The 22,120-nt window shown below is 50.5% G+C and overlaps 1 protein-coding gene across 1 annotated transcript; it reads left to right on the top strand.

Annotated features, from left to right (window-relative positions):
* Positions 1–1,578: 1,578 nt before the first annotated feature.
* LOC116945605 (sonic hedgehog protein-like) lies at positions 1,579–18,551 on the top strand. Its single transcript, XM_032960080.2, has 3 exons — positions 1,579–2,168; positions 13,579–13,840; positions 17,799–18,551. The coding sequence occupies exons 1-3, from the start codon at positions 1,824–1,826 to the stop codon at positions 18,542–18,544; spliced, it is 1,353 nt and encodes a 450-aa protein (XP_032815971.2). The 5' UTR covers positions 1,579–1,823; the 3' UTR covers positions 18,545–18,551.
* Positions 18,552–22,120: the final 3,569 nt, after the last annotated feature.

The following is a 22,120-nucleotide window of genomic DNA, read 5'->3' as shown; positions in this document are numbered from 1 at the left end:
CATACACAAACGAGTTTACGTGTTTTAAATGATCAATTTGAGATTGCGGAATTGCATCATGGGAGGTAAACATCACAAACAAACATAGACTCTTAAGTAGCAGAGCAATGTCCATTTTCTCTCTTTGCGTACAGCCTCTCCTGCATCACCTTTATTCATATTCTACCGTGATTACGAAACGAGTTAGAGGTTAGCCAAACATTCTCCTCTGAAAGAGGGCAATTGCCCGTAACGTTGGCCTGCTGTTTGGATGCATGTTTCCGCACCCACGATTAGCACGGTTGGCTACGTAGGGTGGCGAAAGAAGTTCAACATACATACAAAGTAGGAGTAATGATGGATATGCCGTGTTATTTTTCGTGCTTGATCACAAACGTGTAAGCGTAAATCGGAGACATCATGCACACAAGCACTGACTCTAAGTCCACGTGGGTAAGAGGACGCATTTCCAGAATGAATGATTGTTGACGATCGCGGCTGCGTGTATGCATGTTGAACTTCTTTTGCACCGTACGTAGCCAATCGTGAGTTTTCAATCTAGCTTTGAAAGTGCATGGCTCCAGTGGCGTCCTAAATATCAGAAGGAAGAGCGCTCTAGACGGCCGCAGAAGCGCATTTTAAAGCGCGCGATGCAATGACAATTTTTGTTCGATGTAGACACAAAAGCCGCCGTGATGATGATCGGAGTTCGCGCGATGATGGTTTATAATGCTTAACGATGTCAGCAGAGAAGGACGACCACTGGCGCAGAGGACGCGGTGAGTAAACGCCGCTTGATTTGGCATCGCAGGACCATAAGGGATGACCACTTCTAGAAGTAGATCAACAGTGACTGATGCTGCTCGTACTGGTTGTGGTGATAATGATGATGTACGGTAGTGTAGTGGTTAGCGCGCTGCGCTACGAACCCAGCGACCCGAGTTCGATTCCTCCTCACGAGCAACACCAGTGACGATTGTCCGAATGGGTTACGGGCCTCCACTAGGTTGACTCGGCCACAAATAAGTACCCAGTGCGATGTGTAAACATCGCCACTGACGAGAAAAAGTCTTTGTGTTAGTGTTTGCCGTGCAGGTAGTGATTGGCGCATTGCGCTATGAACCCGGCGATCAGAGTTCGATTGCGAGCTGCTCAGCTATTGCTGCTGCTGCTGCTATTGACGATGTTTTCAGCTATTGATGCCGCTGATGTGAATGCAGCTGATGAGATTCTGATCTCAGCTATTGATTGCGATGCTGAGTGCATGCGTGGTGGTCCCGTGCGCACACGCTGCCTCGATAGAAGCCGCGGGCTGCCGCCGACGCCGCCGCCGCCGCCGCCGCGCGTTTTGGCATTGGCGGGCATCATCCAGCTCATAAACGCCCGCACGCAAATTGAGGCGGCGCTGCCCGCCCATCCCATTGTGTTGCAACTCCAACACCCAGCCACCTAGTTCCTTTATAAGGGGGTGGGAGGAACGGGCCGGGGAGGGTGGCGGTGGGAGGTGATTGAGTGGGTTTGGGTCCGAGGTACTTTATAAACGTGCACAACTCAAACACAGATAGTCAAGCGCGGCGCAGTTCTTCCGCGGCGGGCGGGCGGTCGGGCGGGCGAGCGAGCAGGCGGGCGGGCGGGCGGGCAGGTGCGACACGGACACGCGCGACACGGACACGCGCACATTCGCCTACGCGGGAGAGAGGAGCTCGAGAGAGGAGAGTGACGGAATAGCGGCCGTCCACCACCGAGACGCGTGCGGACGAAATCGGAGAGAGAGGCGCGCGCGCGTGCGCGCGCACACACCTTGAGATCTCCCTCCCGCGGGACGTGGGGAGGACGCCCCTGCCATGGCCGTGGGGTGGATGCGGCGAGCGAGGCAGCGCGTCACGGTGCTCGCCCTGCTCGTGCTGCTCGTGGCGCTGCTGGTGCTCGTGAGCTGCCCGGCGCCGGCGCGCGGCTGCGGCCCGGGCCGGGGCTACGGCAGCCGGCGGAGGCTGCCGCGCAAGCTGACCCCGCTCGCCTACAAGCAGTTTGTGCCCAACGTGGCCGAGAAGACCCTGGGAGCCAGCGGTCGCTACGAGGGGAAGATCGCGCGCGGCTCCGAGAGGTTCAAGGACCTGACGCCCAACTACAACCCCGACATCATCTTCAAGGACGAGGAGAACACGGGCGCGGACCGCCTCATGACGCAGGTGAGGGAGACCGCGAGTTCACTCTGTGTGGACTGCGCGGCTCTCTTTGCGAGACGTTCACGTCGCGACTGATCGCCGTGGCCCCGTGGTTTGGCCCATTGGTGCCCGCCGTGGAGTGTGACCACATGAGCCGAGTGCGTCCCTCACACTGGGTGCTTGTACGCGCCTAGCGGATCCCGTGGGTTAAAGTAGTTTAATAGGTGCAATCAGACGAAGGTGACACGTCTTTAAAGCGCACTTGAAATACAGTCGAGGGTAATTTCCGAACGAAGCCCCCTCTCTGATTCTATGAGTGCTGGAGTAACCCGCTCGTGTTGGTTTGGGGGCTCAGAGTCTGCGGTAGGAATTCCACATTAGGCATGTTGGAGCATAGGATGACCGCGAGTGATATTTCACAAACTGGTATTCATTTTAATTCACCACGTATGGATGATGGGCTCAAAACAACTATGAGTGGGAGTAGAATTAGCAACATTCCCGATTCGATTCACGATGACGCACTGTGTAAATTCACGGCAGTGTAGCAGTGAGTGCGGTGTGCGACGAAACCGGCGACTTGAGTTGCTATCCCGCTCAAGGCCAAACACCGGTGAAGATTATATCTGAGCCGGTTCTAAGCCTCCCCTAGATCGACTCGGCCTCAAATGAGTACTTGGTGCGTTGTGTAAACATTGTCACGAGGGAGATAAAGGCGGCCGGGGGTGGTACTGGGCACCCACCCCCTCGTGTGCCGTCCCGGCTTTCATAGGAGCTCGTTCACAGCACTTGCCCCAATAGCCTGTGAAGGCTACACGGGGGATCTTTGTCTGTCTTAGCCTCTGTGTGTACAAGCCTTACTCCGATGTAAATGACAATATTGACAAATGTGGTCTGATTGGTGCCAGCATGAACGTCAGTAGTTTGTAGGACAAGGACATTGGTCGGTCGACCTCCGAGGATATATATAGTACTTGTACGAGCTTGCATGGGGTTCACCAACTTCACCGGGGTGGTTCTATCCGCCCCCTAGCGTCGCAGCTTCACGTCAATCAGATGATTAACGTGGTCCAATTAATTCATTATCTACACTTGGTTTCTGTTACAGCTGACGGCTGATTTTATATTATTATGAGATGAGATTGTTTTGTTTTTTTGTTTAAGACTGAAACTCTTCTTGTTAGCATGACACCGCGTTGTCGCTGTGAAACAAAAATTAAGAAGCAGACGTTTCGGACAATTCCTCTTATAGCAGAACATACGAACTACACAGCACGTGAGCTTGCTTGAGTCGGTGGCGCAGGCCCCTGTAATGCAGCGCTTGTGGAGGCAAGGGTTGGTGGATCACACTTCAGATTTGGGAAACTCCTAAACCTGCCGGGCTGCGAGGTCACCGAGCGATGGCAGTGCAGAAAACGAGTCCGTGAAGCCGTCCGTGAGGACCTTTAGAAGCAGTCGCCCTCCGGCAACAGCGGAGCGCCGGGCGGCTAAAACGCAAGGCAGTTGGCACGACGGGGAGCACAGTTGGTGCATTCTGTCAAACCGTGGGGCCTGGGGTCTGTCCCGCGACCTGCTCGCAGGGAGCCTTCGGTACTTCACGTGGCCTCAAAGTGCGCCCAGCATGGCCACAAGGTCCGTGGTGGCGTCACCGCCACTTGATGACGAACGACGGCCGTTGTGCGGACCTTTTTGTTTAGTTTTATTCCTCGCCTTCGAGGTGGGTCTTCTGCGGGGCACTCCCTGCAGCTTCCTCCCACACGAGGTAAAACATCCCTTGGAACGGAATTGGTCTAAACATGCCCAAATGCAGGAACCTCCTGAAAAATGAGCATTGATGCTGGGTGCGGATGCGACGCATTCGTAAATAGCACGAATAGTTGAGTTGACGTGCATTGTTCGGCGATAACGTTCGCCAATTATTCAATTCTACACATTTTCGACCTGCGATGGTCCGTGCCACGGTGGCGAAATGTTAACGACGTCGCATGGTCTGCAGGTGTCGTGGGTTTCGATCCCGACCCTGAGACCTGTATATTTGGAGCTTGCGTGTCTTTTTTTGGCCCCGTGGTCGCGTGGATTTTTCTCCGCGTCCTCCGATTTTTCGCTCCGTAATTAAGAAGCATGCGTTTCAATGATTTGGCTGCTTTATATTTCCATCTGGTAAATAACTTCGTTGAGCTATAATTTGTTGTGGCTAGGTCGCTTCTGAAAAAGAGCTGTATAGCTCAGTGGGCCTTACCTGGTAAAATAAAAAAATATATAGTTTAGATAAGTACAGTCCTTAAATGGTAATGTAATGATAAGGGGCAGAGCAGGGCAGCGAGGTCGTGTGAACTGTTCACCAACGTTAGACAAGCAACGGTGGGCGAGTCAGCAGCAAGTGATGCCACGTTTAAGCTGCCATCTCGCGTAATGTAACGCCAATAATCCGGTCAGAAAATACCTCGTACTATAAGGCACCAAATAGTGTTCGTAGTAAATCACGTAAGCATGACTGGCCACTTCATTGCAGCGATAGATTGTATGTGTATGTTCGTGTTTGCGTATCTTGCAACCCGCGGGATTTCTCGCTCGCAAGCATGCCCTCTGTTATCTACGATTGCGTAACTTGGACCGTTTATGGGAACACCGGCGCCGGCTTGGGGCATTCAGGCTGGCCTGCATATACGGTCCATCTTGTGGTTAACCAGACTTGATTTGTGTGTTGAGAGATTATCGATCCTTGAGCGTTCTGGACACAAACCCATCAGCGGGTCCCTCCAGTCGGCGATGATGTGTTTTTTGGCTGCCCCATGCAGCCCGGATGCCCAGCCACGTAGCCTTCGTGCCCAATTAGCTTTGTTTTGTCCGGGTGGAGACGGAGAAACGGGCTCCGGCACAGGTTAGCGATGAGACCGTTTGATGTGGCACAGGAGGACCCGGGGCTGAATGGACTTGCCGTAGACTGTCCCAGTGCTCGGGAATTTGCAAGGCGGCTGTCCTCAAGCAACAACGAAATGCGGAGGAGCGCCGCTAAACAACAACAAGCAGAGAGGGCGAGTGAGGCGCCGCAGTGGGGAGCACAGGTGGTGGTATCTGCCACTTAACCCACAACACGTGGGTCTATTCTGTGACCTGCCGAATAACCGTAGACACATCGCGTGGTTTCTAAGCGCACCTAGCCTGGCACAAACGCTGTTGCGACGCCGCCGACCATCAGTGGCGAAGGTGGATGATATTGCTGTATACATGTGTGTATAACAGGGAGTGGTGGTGCAGTGGTTTTGCGCACTACGCTACGAAACCTCGTCACGGATATATTTATCGACAGTGGTTTCAACACTCGTCCCAAATCTCCCCTAGTACCTGATGCGGTGTGTAAACATCACCCGTGGGGAGACCAAGGCGGTCTCGGGCGTGGTTGTCGGCCATACCACGTCCGCAGCGCTCACTTTAATGTGCTCGCAAACAGCACTCACTCCATCGGTGCCTTGTCGCGAGTCATCTCTGCCATTGTCTCGTGTGTAGGTACGCGGAGCGCCGTGTCGGCCTCAAGAAGAGCTCACGAACTTGACTTGCTCCCACACCGTGGGAGAATTTCGTCTTTTGTTTTTGTATTCGCGGGGATATGCGGCGTGGTGGTGAGCGCACAGTACCACGGTCGCGGACGGGCCGGGGTTTGCCAGTGACGAGTGCTACCTCAACCGGTTCTGGGCCTCCACCCGAGGTCAACTCGGCCTAGCAACGAGTACCCGGTGCGCTGCGTAAACACCGCCACTGGGGAGACAAAGGCGGTCTCGGGCGTGGCGTAGGCCACCTCGCCTCCCCCGTGCGCCTGTGCCGTACTTTGAGAGGTGTTCGCGAGCAGCACCTTGCCCCAGCAGTCTGTGCAATGCTATACGGGGGGATCTTTTTCTTTATACGTATGCACGTGTGTGTGTGTGTGGGGTGGGGGAGTGAGAAACGCAGTGTGTCCACCAAACCTGCACTTTGAACGTAAATGCGAGGTTAATGGTACCAAACAAAAAAAAGCGTGCCTGTAACGACATCGGTATTTATATAGGGCCTTCGCGGCTCTGTGTATTGGCTGGCTCGGTCTTACGAAACTCGCCCGCTGCCTCGACTCGCAGGCGATCCGGAGGTCGCCGGGTCGTGTGGATGGGCAGGTGGACCAGGTGGGCAATTGGGTCAGTGGACAGGCGTGTAGGTGTGGGCAGGTGACAAGGTGAATAAGTGGGCATAGGTGGTCCTGGGTCTCCCCTAGGTCGACTCAGTCAGGAAGACGAGAACCTCGGTGTGTAACAACCATCACCACGAAAGAGACAAAGGCGGCCGGGCGTGGTTGTCGGCCACCTACCCCGTCGTGTGCCGTGCCGGCCTTCATAGGTGCCTCGCTCACAACACGTGCCCCGACAGTCTCATAAGGCTATATTTGATTTCTTTATTGGTGGGTTAGTGGCTGCATGTGGATGTAATGATGGGTGGCCAGGTGGGTCAGGTGGGTGGTGAACGGGCGCGAACGTGCAGGCGAGGTGGGTGCAGGGACGTGTTCTTAAAGCTGCGATTGAACTTTGCTCAACTTTTTTCAGAGAACTTTGCCGTTGCGGAACCCCCACCCGCCGTCTGTGTGTTACCTGTGGTTAGTACAGGTGTTGTTGCATTCGCGTGCGCTTTGTAAATCCAACCGGCGCCCCGCGGTTTAAATGCCGCGATGTCAGTGTACACGGGGTGGGTGTCGTGCCCGAGCTCACGTGTCGGCGAATGTTACTTTTGGTTCGGGCGATTTTATTTTTCTTTCTCCTAACATATATATAAGAAAGAAAGAAAAAAACGCGGCGAGCGGTGGATGATGTCTCGCTCACCACCGTGGCCGCCGCGTTTCGGCCACTCTTGCCAAGGTGCGATTTTAATTCTGAGAATTGGGCCTTCGAGAGAGACGGCCTCGCGATCTAAGAAAAAGAGCTGCTGCCGTGGTGAGGTGGTTAGCTCAATGGTCGTCGGTTCCATTCGATCTCCCGACGCGGAAGTTTTATTTTATCTTAATCCCTCCCCCACCCACCCACACACCAACTTTTGCCCACCCAGAAGTGTACGTACATGGGGTACAACCACGGTTAATCAACCGATCGGCAGGTTCGCGTGGTGGGGTCAAGTGTGGGTCATCTCGCATCTCGCCGCAGTGGAAGAGCGGGACAAATTTCCTCCAGGGAGGTCCTCTCTTGAACTTCGTCTAGCGGGACGGCGCTTCATCCGCCAGCAGCGGCGTGAGCAACTCATTGCAGGGCTGCGACTTTACCGACTAGACACGTTGTACTTGTACCAAGGCGGCAATCGTTGGCTGCGAACGAAATCAAGCAGCTGACGAACACGTGCTTGCTGCACGGACGATCATTGGCAAAGTGGGACATTTTAATGTTGGTTAACCGCACGAATTGTTTATTAATCCGAATTGTCATATGAATATCGAGCGACCGCCTACGTTGTCCCTGCGACTATAACAAAAAAAAGTTCAAATAAGTCCGGAGCACGAATGAGACCACGTTTACCGATACATTCTTCAGAGCGCAAACGAACATAAACTATTCCCCGAACATCCATCCACACATACTGTAGGGCAAATGCTGTAAGCGAGCACCTATTGTGGCTTGAACGAGAGACGTTGTTGGCAATGCTTGTGTCGCCGCTGGTGTTGGAATTTTTACAGAGCGCCAGGTACTCATTTAAAGTCGAGTCGACCTAGGAGAGGTCCATGTCACGCGAGCCGTGAACGCGGTCGGGTTACCCGGTTCATAGCCCGCTGCGTGAATGAAACACAGAGCTACATATGTAGATACACTGCGCGTATATATAGCTATGCATGTATATATGTAATGATGATGGAGCGGCCATGGTTGCAATGTTGGATTGCTGTGTTTAAGGGTGATGGAGCGAGCGGTGGTGCAATGGTTAACGCAATGCACTATACACATCCACATAAATTCGACTCCCAGCCACGGCTTACTAACGTTAGTGGCGAGTGATATCCGAACTGGTTGCCAACCTGTGCTGACCAGCGTGGTGAAGTATGGTCAATCAACGCTCATCAAGCAGTGGATTGACAAAGGGCGGAACATTGTTAATTTTGCTTTACAAGAGTGGAGGCGTACAAGTTGCTGTTTCAGTGAATGTATAAACTGTATAAACAGGCAACGTTTTAACACAGTGCTATCGGTGGCAGTACAGCAAGTAGGTTGTATTAATCTGCGCAGACTTGCGAGTCCTCATGCAAATATACATGCACGTTGGCATGAGCTGGACTCGCGACCTTAAAGAGTTCAAATCCCAGCCGATCAGTCGTTGACTCAGCACACCATCGTATAAAGTCAGTTCAGTGCCCTGAAGGACAACAGTGACCTTACTCTGTATGGCTTGACTGGCTGAGCACCCATATGTACCGTACAACATAGCGGTAGTGCAGCGGTTAGCGCTACGAACCCGGCGACCCGAGTTCCATTCCCGCACGCGACCAATAACAGTGGCGAATGTATGAACCGGTCCTGGGCCTCCCTTAGGTTGACTCAGTATCAAATGAGAATCTGGTACGGTGTGTAGTAAACATCGCCACTCGGGAGACAAAGGTGGCCGGGCGTGGTGCTGGCCACCCAACCCATCGTGTGCCGTGCCGGCCTTCATAGGTGCTCTCCAACAGCACTTGCCCCAATAGTCTGTTAATGCTATACAAGGAGATAATTGTCTTTGTAGAATATACAATGGACAGAACTGCAATATGACTAACGCTTGGGGGGGGGGGGTCTTAGAATAGCATCTGTGAAACCGGCAATGATTGTTTAACAAGCCTGACACTCCTGATGAGCTTTCAGATTAGCGAAACCGGCCCGTAGTTTTATTCAAATGCAATAGCACATAATGGATTATTTATTTGTTTCAAACTTTGGAGCGTCAACAAAGTGTAAACTGCCTTTATCGACCACGGTAGGATACCACCGGTGTAAGTTAATGGTTGGGGGTGAAGTGGTTAGCGCGCTGCGCTATGAACCCGGCGACCCGAATTCGATTCCCGTTCACGGTCAACATCAGCCGCATGGCAGGTGGCGTTATTAGAACAGGGTGCTATCCTTCCACCCTTGCTTCACCAACCTGCACTTGCAAACGTGGTAAAATATGAAAAAAAAATAAACTACCGTGCAGAATGTGGTGCAGAATGCGCCAGCTATATTTCATCATCATATTTACCTTTAACACAACTGAGTTTATTTAACAATGCACATTTTTATTATTGAAGGGTTTGTCTGTTACTCAAAAGCTACTAATATCCATATGGCTAATTAAAAAACAAACTGTTCATCAGGAAAATATTTTGAAATGTAATGATCAGACCCACTGGTGTGTGTAAAGTTCAGTGTGCAATGCACACTATCCACTCAATCTCTCTGGCCTGTTTATATGCAATGAAGAAGGGCCATTGCCCGAAACGTCAGCTTTCATATATTTGTCCTTTGACGGCCACAGTCTTATTGACTGAATGTTTTGAGACACGTTGTTTCATGGCGTGGGGTAGGAAGGCCATCATCCACTGGTGGATAGAGAATGGCAGGGGGTGTGAGTTCGATCGGAGGGCTCCTCTCGCCGAACCAGTCGCGAGTCGCCAGCCTCGCTACCCATTAACTGGAGCGCAAACACAAACGGAAACAATATGAGCTCTGCAGCCAAACCAAACAATGCCGATGCTGCCGCCGCGATTCCATTAACCACGGCATTATCTTCTCCAACTGATGATGAAACATACCCCCCCACCCCCACCAGAGTGGAGCGAGATAAGTAACTCGTAGAACTGCACAGTGCATCGCCCAGCGTAACCGCGATGTTACCATTCACGCTATTCCTAATTTATGAACGAATCACAATACCTCGATGATCTCGTCAGGGAGCATAAACCATCACGCGAACTCCTGGTCATCCTCGCCGCAGCGGCTTTTGACGAACCATCGAACAAAGACGGTGGCCACCGCATCGCACGCTTTCAAATGCGCTCCCGCGGCCGTTTGGAACGCTCTTCCTTCCGATATCACTAAGCTACCGGAGCCGTGCACATTTCCTTCGGACTGAGTTTTGTGTTTGTTTTGTCGTCCTTCCCCCGCACCTCTGATGAGCACGGTTTACAACGTAAGGTGCGACAGAAGTTCAACATACAGTACATACATTTATAATATTCATGGAGTAGCGGTGGCGCAGTGGTTAGCGCACTCCGCTATGAATCATCGTCCAGCAGTGGGTTCATCCAACTTGCATTAATCAACGAAAGGCTGCCAACGAATGTTGCGTATGTGTACATTTAAATATGCAGTTGTATTTGTGTGTGCACATTATTTGAGAGAGCGATAGTCGTTCATGTTGAGAGCGATTGCGATGAATATCGATGGGTGTGTATACAGTATATGTGTACACATAAGCGCACATGGATGTGCAACATGCATCCGGCACGGCCAACATCAGTGGCGAGTGGGATCTGAACGAACCGGTCCTAGGCACTAATCACAAACCTGCATTGACCAGCGTGGCGAGGTATGGTTAAAAAACCTTCACAACTGACAAGGCTTGGGAAGGCCCTTCAGCAAAGCAGATTTATATAAAATATATTTTTAAAACATTCTCAAGTAAAATGTTCCGTTAACTTACACGATATACTTTTTAAAGGGAGCCGATATTCGTCGCGTCATTATTGTCATGCCTCAAGAACACAATCGCTTCTTTCGCACCGTACGGAGGCAATCGTGCTAATTGGAGGTGCGCGGAAGCGACGACAAATTATGCACAAAAAGCAGTTCTAAAGAAATTTAGTTTTCAATCTCGATTCAAACGTTCGTAGCTCCCAGTGGCTTCCGAATATCGGAAGGAAGAGCGTTCCAGACGGCCGCGGAAGCGCGTCTGAAAGCGCCGCGCGATGCGGTGGCCGCCGTCTCTGTAGGTTTCGTGGACTCCTCCCGTTGTTCGTGCCTTCACGGGAACTCCTAAGCGCTCACTCCAGCCCGTCGCTCGGAAACTCGCCACACACCTCGCCGACGCCAATTTTGCCTTCAATTTGTGGGCAATGTCGGCATCTGAACAACTACGGGGTTTAGGGTTGCGATGCGAAGTTGACGCTCGTGTTTTTGCAGCCCGTCTGCCGTGCAGGCGACGATTGTCATCGAAGAACAGCAGCTACGTTGTCGTCGATAGTGGCTGGGCAGCTGGCGTCCTTCTTGGATGCAGGTTCGACTCCCCGTTTCAGTGGAGTGGCCAGTATACATGCCTCCTCGGCTACAGCGTATCTCAACTTAATTAGTGTACAGCACTGTATATACATCACATTTGTAATCTGTATATATGTAAAAGGGAAATGTATGAATATGTGTGTCTGTTCTAAATGTTTAGCATACTTCCCGACATGCAACAAACTTTAAATTTGGCATGTGGGTAGTTTCCAGACTGTACACCATGCAAAAAGTATAAAGATAGACTTTTGTATTGGGGGGGGGGGGGGGGGGGCGCGCAATAATGGATATATTTTGCACGGCAAGTGAGCTGTGACGTCACATCTGTGATGTCACCCGCATGCGGCAGCGTCACGCAGTGTGCCTGCTGACGTCACGCTTCCCCCCCCCCCACCCTCCACGTAGGCCGTGTATTAATCCAAGACAAGAATCCAAGTCTCGGGCGAAGCCGGGTAGTAAAGCTAGTGTTTTTATAAATAGCTTTATTTAAACAGTAATACGTGTGAGAAAAATCCAGCATTCTTGTTCTGTTGTTTAAGCTAAGCCAATTGGCTCCAAGTTTAGTTTCGCCCCCAAATCTGTCGCTCACCTCCCCGTAGCGCCATCTTTTGCTACCACACATCAAACAAAAACATAGATCCCCCTTGTGACTGACGTAGAGTGCTGGGGAAAGTGTTGTTGCTGTTAGGGAGCACATATTCATGCCGGCGTGGCGCACGAGAGGGCTAGTGTGGCCAGTATCACACCCAGCCACATCTGTTTCTCCAGGGCTGAGGTTTACACACCGCGCCAGGCACTTGCCACGTAAGGCCATGTCGTCCTCAGGGAGTCCCAGAACCGGTTCCGATACGATTCGACACCGATGTTGGTCGTGACCAAGAATCTTAACTGAGCTAGCCGGGTGGTGCTAACCGCTGCACCACCACTCCTCACACAAACACAACGTGGTACGTGTTATACACGTGTAGTGTAATAGCGCCGACTGCTGTCCAGCAGCGGCAACTACGGTGGACAAACGGCACACACGCCGGTGAGCATGTACAGGGCTGTGTGTGTCGGCAGGGCGGAGGAACTGGGGCAAGGGTCATGGAAGACCCCATCGGGAAGCCCCTGGAACCCGCTAGTGGGTTCGAGAAGGGAGCCGTGACCAGCGCTGAGCCAAGCCGCGCCGGGTAGCATAAAAGCAGCTGAGAGCGGGAGCTCAGGGCTGACGTTTCTGGGAGTGGACTCGTCTCGTCGTCGCTGTCGTCTTCGCCGCCTTCGTCGCTGCCGGCTTCGCTAGATGTTGCGTGACCGTATCGTTGTTGGCTGTCTTGGTCAGCGTCATCAGTTTTACACGACCAGGGTTGAGTTTCGGCTAGGCTAGACGACTAGGGAGAGTGCGAGGGGGAACCTGTGAAGGTGTTAATAAAGAAGGTGCCACGTGGGAAAAAAAAAAAACCTTTTCTCCCGCTCCGCTAACACTACACATGCGTCGATAGTCCAGGCCTAGGGGTGGGGAACTCTTCTCAACACATTTTGTCATATAACAATGGGGCCTTAAACGATAAGTTAAACACTTAATATGCTACGTTTTCCGCAAAGCAGCCCTTATTTATAGCACTCGGGTCGAAGAGGACTTTCAATGATCTTGTCACCGCAAGTATGTACCGTACGTATGCTGAACTTCTTTTGCACCGTATGTAGCCAACCGTGCTAATCGGAGGTGGGCGGCAGGAAGGACAACAAATGTACGTGTTATATATAATCGCACGAGGCCGTTGCCAGTGACAGAAGTAACTGACTGTGCTGCAATTAGAAACACAACGTTGCCTGGTGAAACAAAGTCCCCGACAGTACCCGGTGAGTGTGGCTACTGTGCTCACCCACCGCAAGGGATGGACATCGTCTGCGGGCCGTTTTGAAGGGAGGCCATAATGTGGCTGTGTGAGCCGTGTGACGTGAATGAAGGCGCACCTTCGATTAGCACGGTTGGCTATGCACGGTGCGAAAGAAGTTAAACATACGGGACATAATATGCACCTTCAATTAGCACGGTTGGCTACGCACGGTACGAAAGAAGTTCAACATACATACGAAGTCGCGGGGGACAGGTGCGGCCCCCCGTGTCGTACGAGTTGGATTCCCCCTCCCCTGGCCCAATCTGATCCACGTACCACGCTTCCCCCTCCCCTGCCCGCCCTTGCCTCCTTTTCGCTCCGCAGCGCTGCAAGGACCGGCTGAACGCGCTCGCCATCTCCGTGATGAACCAGTGGCCCGGTGTGAAGCTGCGCGTCACCGAGGGCTGGGACGAGGACGGCCACCACTCGGAGGAGTCGCTGCACTTCGAGGGGCGCGCGCTCGACATCACCACGTCGGACCGCGACCGCGCCAAGTACGGCATGCTGGCGCGCCTGGCGGCCGAGGCGGGCTTCGACTGGGTCTACTACGAGTCCAAGGCGCACGTGCACTGCTCCGTCAAAGCCGGTACAAATGCTGGACTGGGATCGAGTAGTGTGCCGGTGGTTGAGCTGCACCGGGGCCCCATTTTGCGCCGTGTGGGGATAGGGGTTGCCCCCTGTATGGGTTTTTGCCAACTGCGTTTTGGGTAGCGAGGAATTTGTTTGCACCGAGATGTGCTACCGGTATTGTGTTGATGTGTATTAGCGTTTACTGCATGGTACGTATGTGTGTGTATGTTGAACTTCTTTCGCACCGTACGTGGCCAACCGTGCAAACCAGAGGTGACCAATTGCTGACTGAGAAACGTGTCTGGGCTTGGTCGACAGTGGACAAAAGGTGGCAACCCTAGCTGGAGGGACCCAGGCACCAGACTACAAAGAGAGGAGGAGGAGGGATAAGACAGGGGGCCTTGCACCAGGGCCCATGCCAACTGCACTATGCTACTGATCATGATGACATGATAACATTTGTTTACAGCCATTTGTCAATCTAACCCTCGCTTCCATGATTGCAGGTGTGTGCCACCACGCCCGATCACATCCCTCCATCGCCCAAGCTGCTTATCCTTCTACACTTTCTCGATACTCAATTTTTCACTCTGTTTGCGAACTAGTAAGGTTGACTGGCGAGAGCGAGTGACTCGGATCGCGAGATTCAGCCTTGCTGATCTCGTCAAGGAGCATAAACCATCATGTGAATGCCGGTCATCCTCGCGGCGGCTTTTGTCTCGACATCGAACAGATGTGCTTCTGCGGCCGTCTGGAACGCTCATCCTTCCAATATTAGGAAGCACTGGAGCTACACAGTTTTAAATCTAGTTTTAAATCTACTCATTTCTTTCGAAGTGCTTTTCGTATTTAGATTGTTGTCCTTCCCCCACACCTCCGATTAGCACGGTTGGCTACGTGCAGTGCGAAAAAAGTTAAACATACATCGCTCTGTGGTTTCTAAATTGAAAAGCACGAATTTGAAAGTCCCCACCATGGGAATTTGGAATTCCCAGCACTAGCTCGTGGCCATCAATGGGTGGGATAACTATTTTAATGGTCGTTTGAGTATAGAAACATGTTTTACCTTTTAAAGCTTCCATTACATGCCAATAATAGGTAGCACTAAGAATAGTGGACCAGAGTTACCTAATTATTACCAAGTTTCTAAACGTCTGCTCAAGGTTAATTAAAACGACGTACTGTACAATCTTTTAAACAAAAGCTTGCCGAGAGAACTGCCTCTTGCTGAGATAGTAATCACAATAGTAATATTTGGCTTTGTTTATGTAAATCCAGTTGATGCGATCTTTGTTTTGTAAGGGTTGCGCAATAGCCATTGGCGTGCCCTTGTTAATGCGTAATTGAGTGAAAGTGTTGACCTGTCTTGTATTCAAATGCTGGAGTCAGGATGTAATAAGGACAGCATTCAGGACGCATGGCGCTGTGGGTAGAATGCTCATTTCACGATCAGAGAAGTTCAAGAGTTCAAATCTTGGTTAAGGGGTTGACTATCGTGCTTCTGCAGCCAATAAAAATATACGTACAGTAATACCCCTGCTTACGTCACCCCCTTTTACGTCGTTTCGCAAATACGTCGTCACTTTATTAATACCAATACCTGATTTGCATTGCCTCAACCCACTTACGGCGCTAACAAAATCCGTCCTTTTTCGCATCTCTCGCCTCTCAGCCTCTGCCTCCACCTGCCCTGTAAATTGCTTTGATTTGCGTCGTTTTTATATTCGTCGTCGCACCTTTTCAGGAACGCATCCCCGACATAAACCGGAATATTACTGTATCACTCTGTGGAACGTCGACAGCAGTTGAAGTATGAAACGACTGGTCCTTGCCATGATAATGTAGAATTTTCGTCAGGCTCAGGATCACCAGTAGGGATATGCATTGCCGAGTAATTGTTTGAGCGTGGATACATGGTTTGAATCGCGTGATGGAAAAACACGGATTGTCAGCGATCAAATTGGTCCAAATATGCTTCACTTCGAGCCAAACATTTCCATAGAGGTAAGAAGCGCTGGTCTTCCAGAAGTTGCTGCTGAATTAATTTTAGCTGTGAATAATATTAATCGTAGTGATGGTGGTAAGGTGTGCATCTCAAAGTCAAATAGTATCTCCCTGCTCAATGGGGTATTAGGAGGTGCTTCTCTCAATTGGTGACCCTGCACCAGTGGAGGAAACTCCACATTTATATGACAGTGACCAGTCTCTCCATAGCAAGACAACATTAGACTTTACACATCATGGTACTGGGATTAGAACTCGTGTGTGTTTGACTCTTGAGTCGAGTGTTGTTCTCACCACAGTGCTGCCCTGCCGGATTCTAGACACATGCGGAAACTATCGCTTGGAGAGGGAGGCTGTAATCATTACACAATGCCGTCTAATTTGTAGACCTGAGCAGGCAGCCCATAGTGGCCCCACATTTGCCTTTTCAACTCAACAATGCAATATCTCTCTACCCTCCCTCATCTCTCTATCTGTGCCGGTTACCCATTCTCTCATCCACATGGCCTCTGCTCCAGAAATCACTGCCTGAGTCAACCTCCACTGAGATGGAGGTCACTCCTTCCCTTCTGCTGCTCCCACAGTCTGGAGCTCCATCCTCATGGCTGTCCACTGCTGACTCCCTTCCACGAATTCAAGTCCAGGCTGAGCATTTTCTTCTTTTCCTCTGTGTGTGAATTACTTTCCTGAACTTCCTGAAAGCATTGTTATATTTAGTGGCCCATACTGTTTTGTGACGCTCTGGGTGCATTGCCATTAATTTGTCCACGTTGTAAAATTAGTGACAACATCGTTGCTTACATCAAATTGTAACATCTCAGATAGAGATGTCTCATGATTGATCACTGCTGCATCTACATGCTGTGTTGTCTCACTTCTGAATGACGCAGTGTCTAGGGATATAATTGTGTTCAGATGCTTTTACAACAACAACAAAAAGTACACTACCCTTCTGGGGGTAATTAAACCAAGTACTACTTTGTAGAAAATATCTACTGTGATCATCCTATGGATATACTTGTAAATAGCATGGAAATTAGTTATTTCCAACACTGGGTCAGAGGCACAAGTGGAGATGAGGCTACCCCAATGCTTTGCGGGAGCAGGGAGAATGTATCCTTTCTTTATTCAACTAACATCATCGTCAGCCACTTCTGGATGACGACCTTCCCAAGCCATTACCTTCTCTCATAGTCTCACAATGTAAGAGTCCATCGAGCTCCTGAAGACGAGCTAACTTTGATGCTCCATCTTCTTGTGATGCCAATCGTAAAAAAAAATCTGCACATCCGATTCAATGAAAGAGAATAGAAAGTTGAACTTATAAACATTGCTTTAATCAATGTCCTCAGAGCTGTCTCTTAAAGAGAGATGCTTTATGGGTATCATTAGAGAAGAGCCAACGTAATCTACACCTTTGTTCGTGCTCCCATTGTTTTGCAAGGGCACAGCAGTGGTTATTAATGATCTTGACTTGGACTTGACACAAACGGCGTTCGACAAATTGTCCATGATTCAGGGAGTCTTGATTAAATATTTTTTGTCGAATTCTTACCGCATCATTGCCATTGTTTCAAATAGTTTTATTTTATTTTATATTTTTTGTACAGTTCTATTCATCTCCACAAGTCTAAATGTTAGACTCGTGGTGTCTGCTCCTGAGACGGTTACCTGGCTTGACCACCTGAATGTGACATTCTAGTTGTCGTACCACATCTACATCAGCCCCACGAAGACTAAAAGTAACAATGGCACAAACTTTGTTCATCAACCGCTCGTCCGGCTCACGACTCGACGCACTTTCCATGGTGCGACGCACACCCACGATTAGCATGATTGACTATGCACGGTGCAAAAGAAGTTCAACACGCGTATGTACAAAGCACGTCTAACGTCCGCTCACTCACTGCCCCGTCTCCTCCCAACCCCCCCCCGCCGCCCCACCGCTCCCCCCCCCCCCCCCCCATCAGAGAACTCTGTGGCCGCCAAGTCAGGCGGCTGCTTCCCGGGCGAGGCGAGCGTCTGGCTGGAGGGCGGCGTCGCCGCTCCGCTGCGAGACGTGCAGCCCGGCCAGCGTGTGCTCAGCGCCGACGGCACCGGCGCGCTGCTCTACAGCCCCGTACTGCTCTTCCTCGACCGCCAGCCACGCGTCCGCCAGCTCTACTACGTCATCGAGACCGGGGAAAACCCTCGCCGCCGCCTCAAGCTCACGCCGGCGCACCTCTTGTTCGTCGCGCCCAACGGCACGGACTTTTCCCGCGGCGACGGAGCCGGCGCTATTTTCGCGAGCAGCGTGCGCCCGGGCCACTTCGTGTTCGTGCGGGAAACGGCGGCGACGCCGGGCCACCCGGGGCGCGTGCGGCCGGAGCGCGTCGCTGCCGTCTACACGGAGGAGGCGCTCGGGGCATACGCTCCGCTCGTGTCGAGCGGCACGGTGCTCGTGGACGGCGTGCTCGCATCCTGCTACGCCGCCGTCAGCTCGCACGAGCTGGCCCACGCGGCCCTGGGGCCCGTGCGTCTCCTGCATGGCCTGGCGGCGGGGCTGGGCCCAGGCCGGCCCGCCAACGGCACGTGCAGCAGCGGCGAGCCGGCAGACGAGCGCTCGTCGTCGGAGGAGGAGGAGGAGGGCGTCCATTGGTACTCGCGTCTGCTGTACCGCATCGGCTCACTCGTACTGGACAAAGCCATGTTCCATCCGCTGGGGATGCCGGACTGAGACTCGGGTGGGTGGGGGGCGGGTTGGGGGGGAGGAAGAAGATGTGGGGGGCTGGGGGGCTGTGAAGGAACGGTGAGCATCGCAGCAACGGACTCGCTTTGTGATAATAATAATAATAATAGTCAAAGTCAAGTCAGAGCATCATCTCCCTGCGAGTGTGGGGCAGCACTCAAATCTGCTGGCTGCCCTGAGCCGGTAGTGGAAATTCTGCATTCCCATAGGACAACCACTGTTGAATTTCCACAAAGTGGTAGTCATTGTATCGACTCCGGAGGGATGATGGTGATGATAATGGGCCAAGTCGACCCCCCCGACCAGGATTTGAACTCGCAAATGTCCAATTGCGCGTCTTGGCGCTCTAACCACAAGAGCCACTTGACCGGATTCTAATAACAACTTCCATAGGTAACAACACCACACGTGGGCCAGAGTTTATGTGCGGAGACGCGTCGAGTGATTTTGTTTGTCCGTTTGTTTGCTAGGTGGTATTTATTTGTGTAGCGTATTTACAAGTTAACACGGATTGCCGTCGTCACGAGAACTGGTCTGCTGGTATATTTATTCGACGCTGGGGCAGAAAATCCCCCCTGCTCCATTTTTAGCAGCCAGGCAGGTCTGTGATGGCATGCGGAGATGTCTATTTTTATATGTGGAAATTACGCATAAACTAATTCCTATAAACATTGCAACACGAGTGTGGACATTTAATCTGCGAGATGTGCCAAGTAAATTGTATTACAGCTTGTGCTATTCGCCCGCGAACAAATCACTCGCAGCATGCGCGATCTCATCACATCGCCGAAGCTAAGCCAAGCTGAGCCCGGATAGTACTTGAATGGGTGTACAACTGATGCATTAAAATACGTTTTATAAGCTGCCACGGGGCTTCGTGGCAGGCATAAGAGGGCAGTGCAGCCTAAATCCATTGTGGTGAAGTATGGTCAATTAAACCCCATAACATGCTAGGCATGAAAAGGCCCCCATCCCGAAATGGAACGGACAAGAGAGCTATAAAAATAATACGACAACTATCCTTTTATATAGCGTCATTCATGCTACTAACATCCCATAACGCTGTACTTTATTTATATGTAAGGACCAAATCCCATATACAGCTACTACCAAGCAAATGAAAACCCTACTGTCAAGCAAAATCCTAAATAAATAAACAAATGAAGAAATGGCACCAAAACAAACAGCACAAATAACAAAAAGGTTACTACAGCATAGAAAATAGTCCATTAGGTCACATCCCAGACCACAATCCAAACTTCCCAAACACAATGTATTCGGAGTGAGTGCACACGTGGCATTGTGATATCGGGATGGATGTGCACAGTGTTCAGCGAATTCCTGATCGAGCCAAGTCACAACGTCTCCGTGGCTCGAGAGCATTGGGCGGTGCTCACTTCCACCGATGTTCCTGGGCCAGTGCTGGAAATTCCACATTCCTATTACTGAGATCGACATCAGTATACAATATCTGATGACCCACCAGAAAATGGCACTCATTTTGATAAAATACAATGATGAGGATGAGCTGAATTCACCCCAGATTGACATTTGGTACTGTATTTTAAAATTCACGTGAGCTGGGCATTCTAACTTCAGCGTCACCTGGTTGGCTAATGCGTGTAAGGGTATGCACAAGCTGTAAACCTATAAACATCACCAGAAGGACAGTAAACGCACAGGACTATTTCTAGCATGTCCTTATATACTAGATTGTTGCATCATTTACATAAATTATTTTTGTGATGCTGCAGCGTTGGCAGTGGTGCACACGCACAGTTAAAACTCAACGCATTCATCAACAACACTGTTTTAAAATAAAAACAAATGTCATCGGCAACGTTTCAGGCAACGGCCCTTCTTCATAGAACATGTGCTATTAAAGAAGGCCCTTTTCACGGTTTGAGTGTCGTATGAATTCCAGGAAGAGCTATACCATAGAGCATGGCCAGGAGGCATGGACCACAGCCGTCCGTGTCTTCTAACTCATCTTATCTGTAATCATTTAACTTTGCAGATTTTGTTCCATTTTGGTGCGTGTTCCCAGGACATCAACAGGTCATGAGCTCGGAGCCAGAAGTAAATCCTGATACGAAGTGAAATATCACTGTCAAAATAAACAAGCACAATTGTACTGTAAGGTTGGAGAGAAAAAAATTATAGACATTGTCATGTTACATATTGACTTGAGAATAATGGAATGCACATTCATGTAGTTGGTTCAACAAGCAAGTGCAAGGCTATTCTAGTATTTTTTGACACTTTGGTCTGATAGAATAATTACAAATATCGGCCTCTCAGTCATGACCAATGACACTCGTGGTTCCCCGAGAGTTTCGATAAACAGAAAACAATCGCTATGGATGACCACCTGTAGGATACTTGCTGGGGAGCTAAATGGGCATGGCACGGTCTCGAGAATAGATTGGCTGATGTGCTAAAGGAGGACTTGGGAGCTGTGGACTGTTATATACATTTATAAAGAAATAACTAAAACTACCAGTGGCTGGTCAAAGTGCAAACCAGGCTCCACATTGATTTGCTTTTAAGATTGGACAAGATCTTGGGAGTGTAGAGCGATGGCAGTCGTGTTTGTGTATTTATGGTGCAATGTGTAAGCATTAGCACTGAGTTCTGAGCACAACCCCCCCCCCCTCTTGTGCTTTGCCAGCCTTAATAGGTGCTTGTGAACAGCACTTACCCCCTACAGTCTGTTACTAAATGTCACATCGTTGTGTGCGTGTATGTATATATTGCGTAATTGCCTCTGATGATCTGAAATGAGGTTACCATTATCAATACGATGCCAAAGGGAATGCACACAAGATATGGCGGTTAAATAATACTGAAAACATATTTGATCTTAATCAAGATTTTATAGAAATATACGTAGATAACGTTGCTCTTTTAAATAATCTGCGGGAAATCCTCGGCAGACATGGGTTATTTGAAATGAAGTGGGGGTGTCCGTTTGGGCCACGAGACGAGAAAAAAAATCCCCATGCTACTGTCGTGATGATGTTCGTTTACAAGGGCCGGGGCGAGAAGAGCGGCAGAGTCAAGCGGTCGGGCGGCCTCAAGAGTTTCAGGTTCGAATCCAGGCTTTCAGCTACCTGGATCTCGAATGCAGCGAGGCGACGGTTTCATCCCTGGTCACTGACTGCACAGCAACAACACAAAAACATCTCCACCAACAGTACATTTGATGTAACACTTAAAAGTGTTGCTAAAATGTCTGCTCTGAGAATTTAAAAAAAAAATGTGTTTTTAACTGTCACGTCACAATCTCGTTGCGTGAGTGTGACACCTGGTAGAAAAATAATAACAAAAAATCAGCTCAAGGATTTCTCAGAAGTCCTGTGTGTGGAGGCCGGGGGGGGGGGTGGTGGCGGGTTGAAACACGTAACATGTTTGTTAAAGGAATGCAAGGAAGAGGCATGTGGAGTCTCGGTGGAGCTGAACCGTGAAATGTCACGTTTCAATTCCTGTCCAATAATCGCGTAATTTATTCATCCAGCAGAGCTTCACTCAGTTCTAACACCTATGTCGAGGAGGGGGTCTGCG

The sequence above is a fragment of the Petromyzon marinus genome, chromosome 2 (genome assembly GCF_048934315.1).
Source record: "Petromyzon marinus isolate PM22_M1 ecotype Great Lakes invasive population chromosome 2, UKy_Petmar_22M1.pri1.0, whole genome shotgun sequence".
Lineage (NCBI taxonomy): Eukaryota > Metazoa > Chordata > Hyperoartia > Petromyzontiformes > Petromyzontidae > Petromyzon > Petromyzon marinus.
This window is presented reverse-complemented; position numbering and strand designations above follow the sequence as displayed.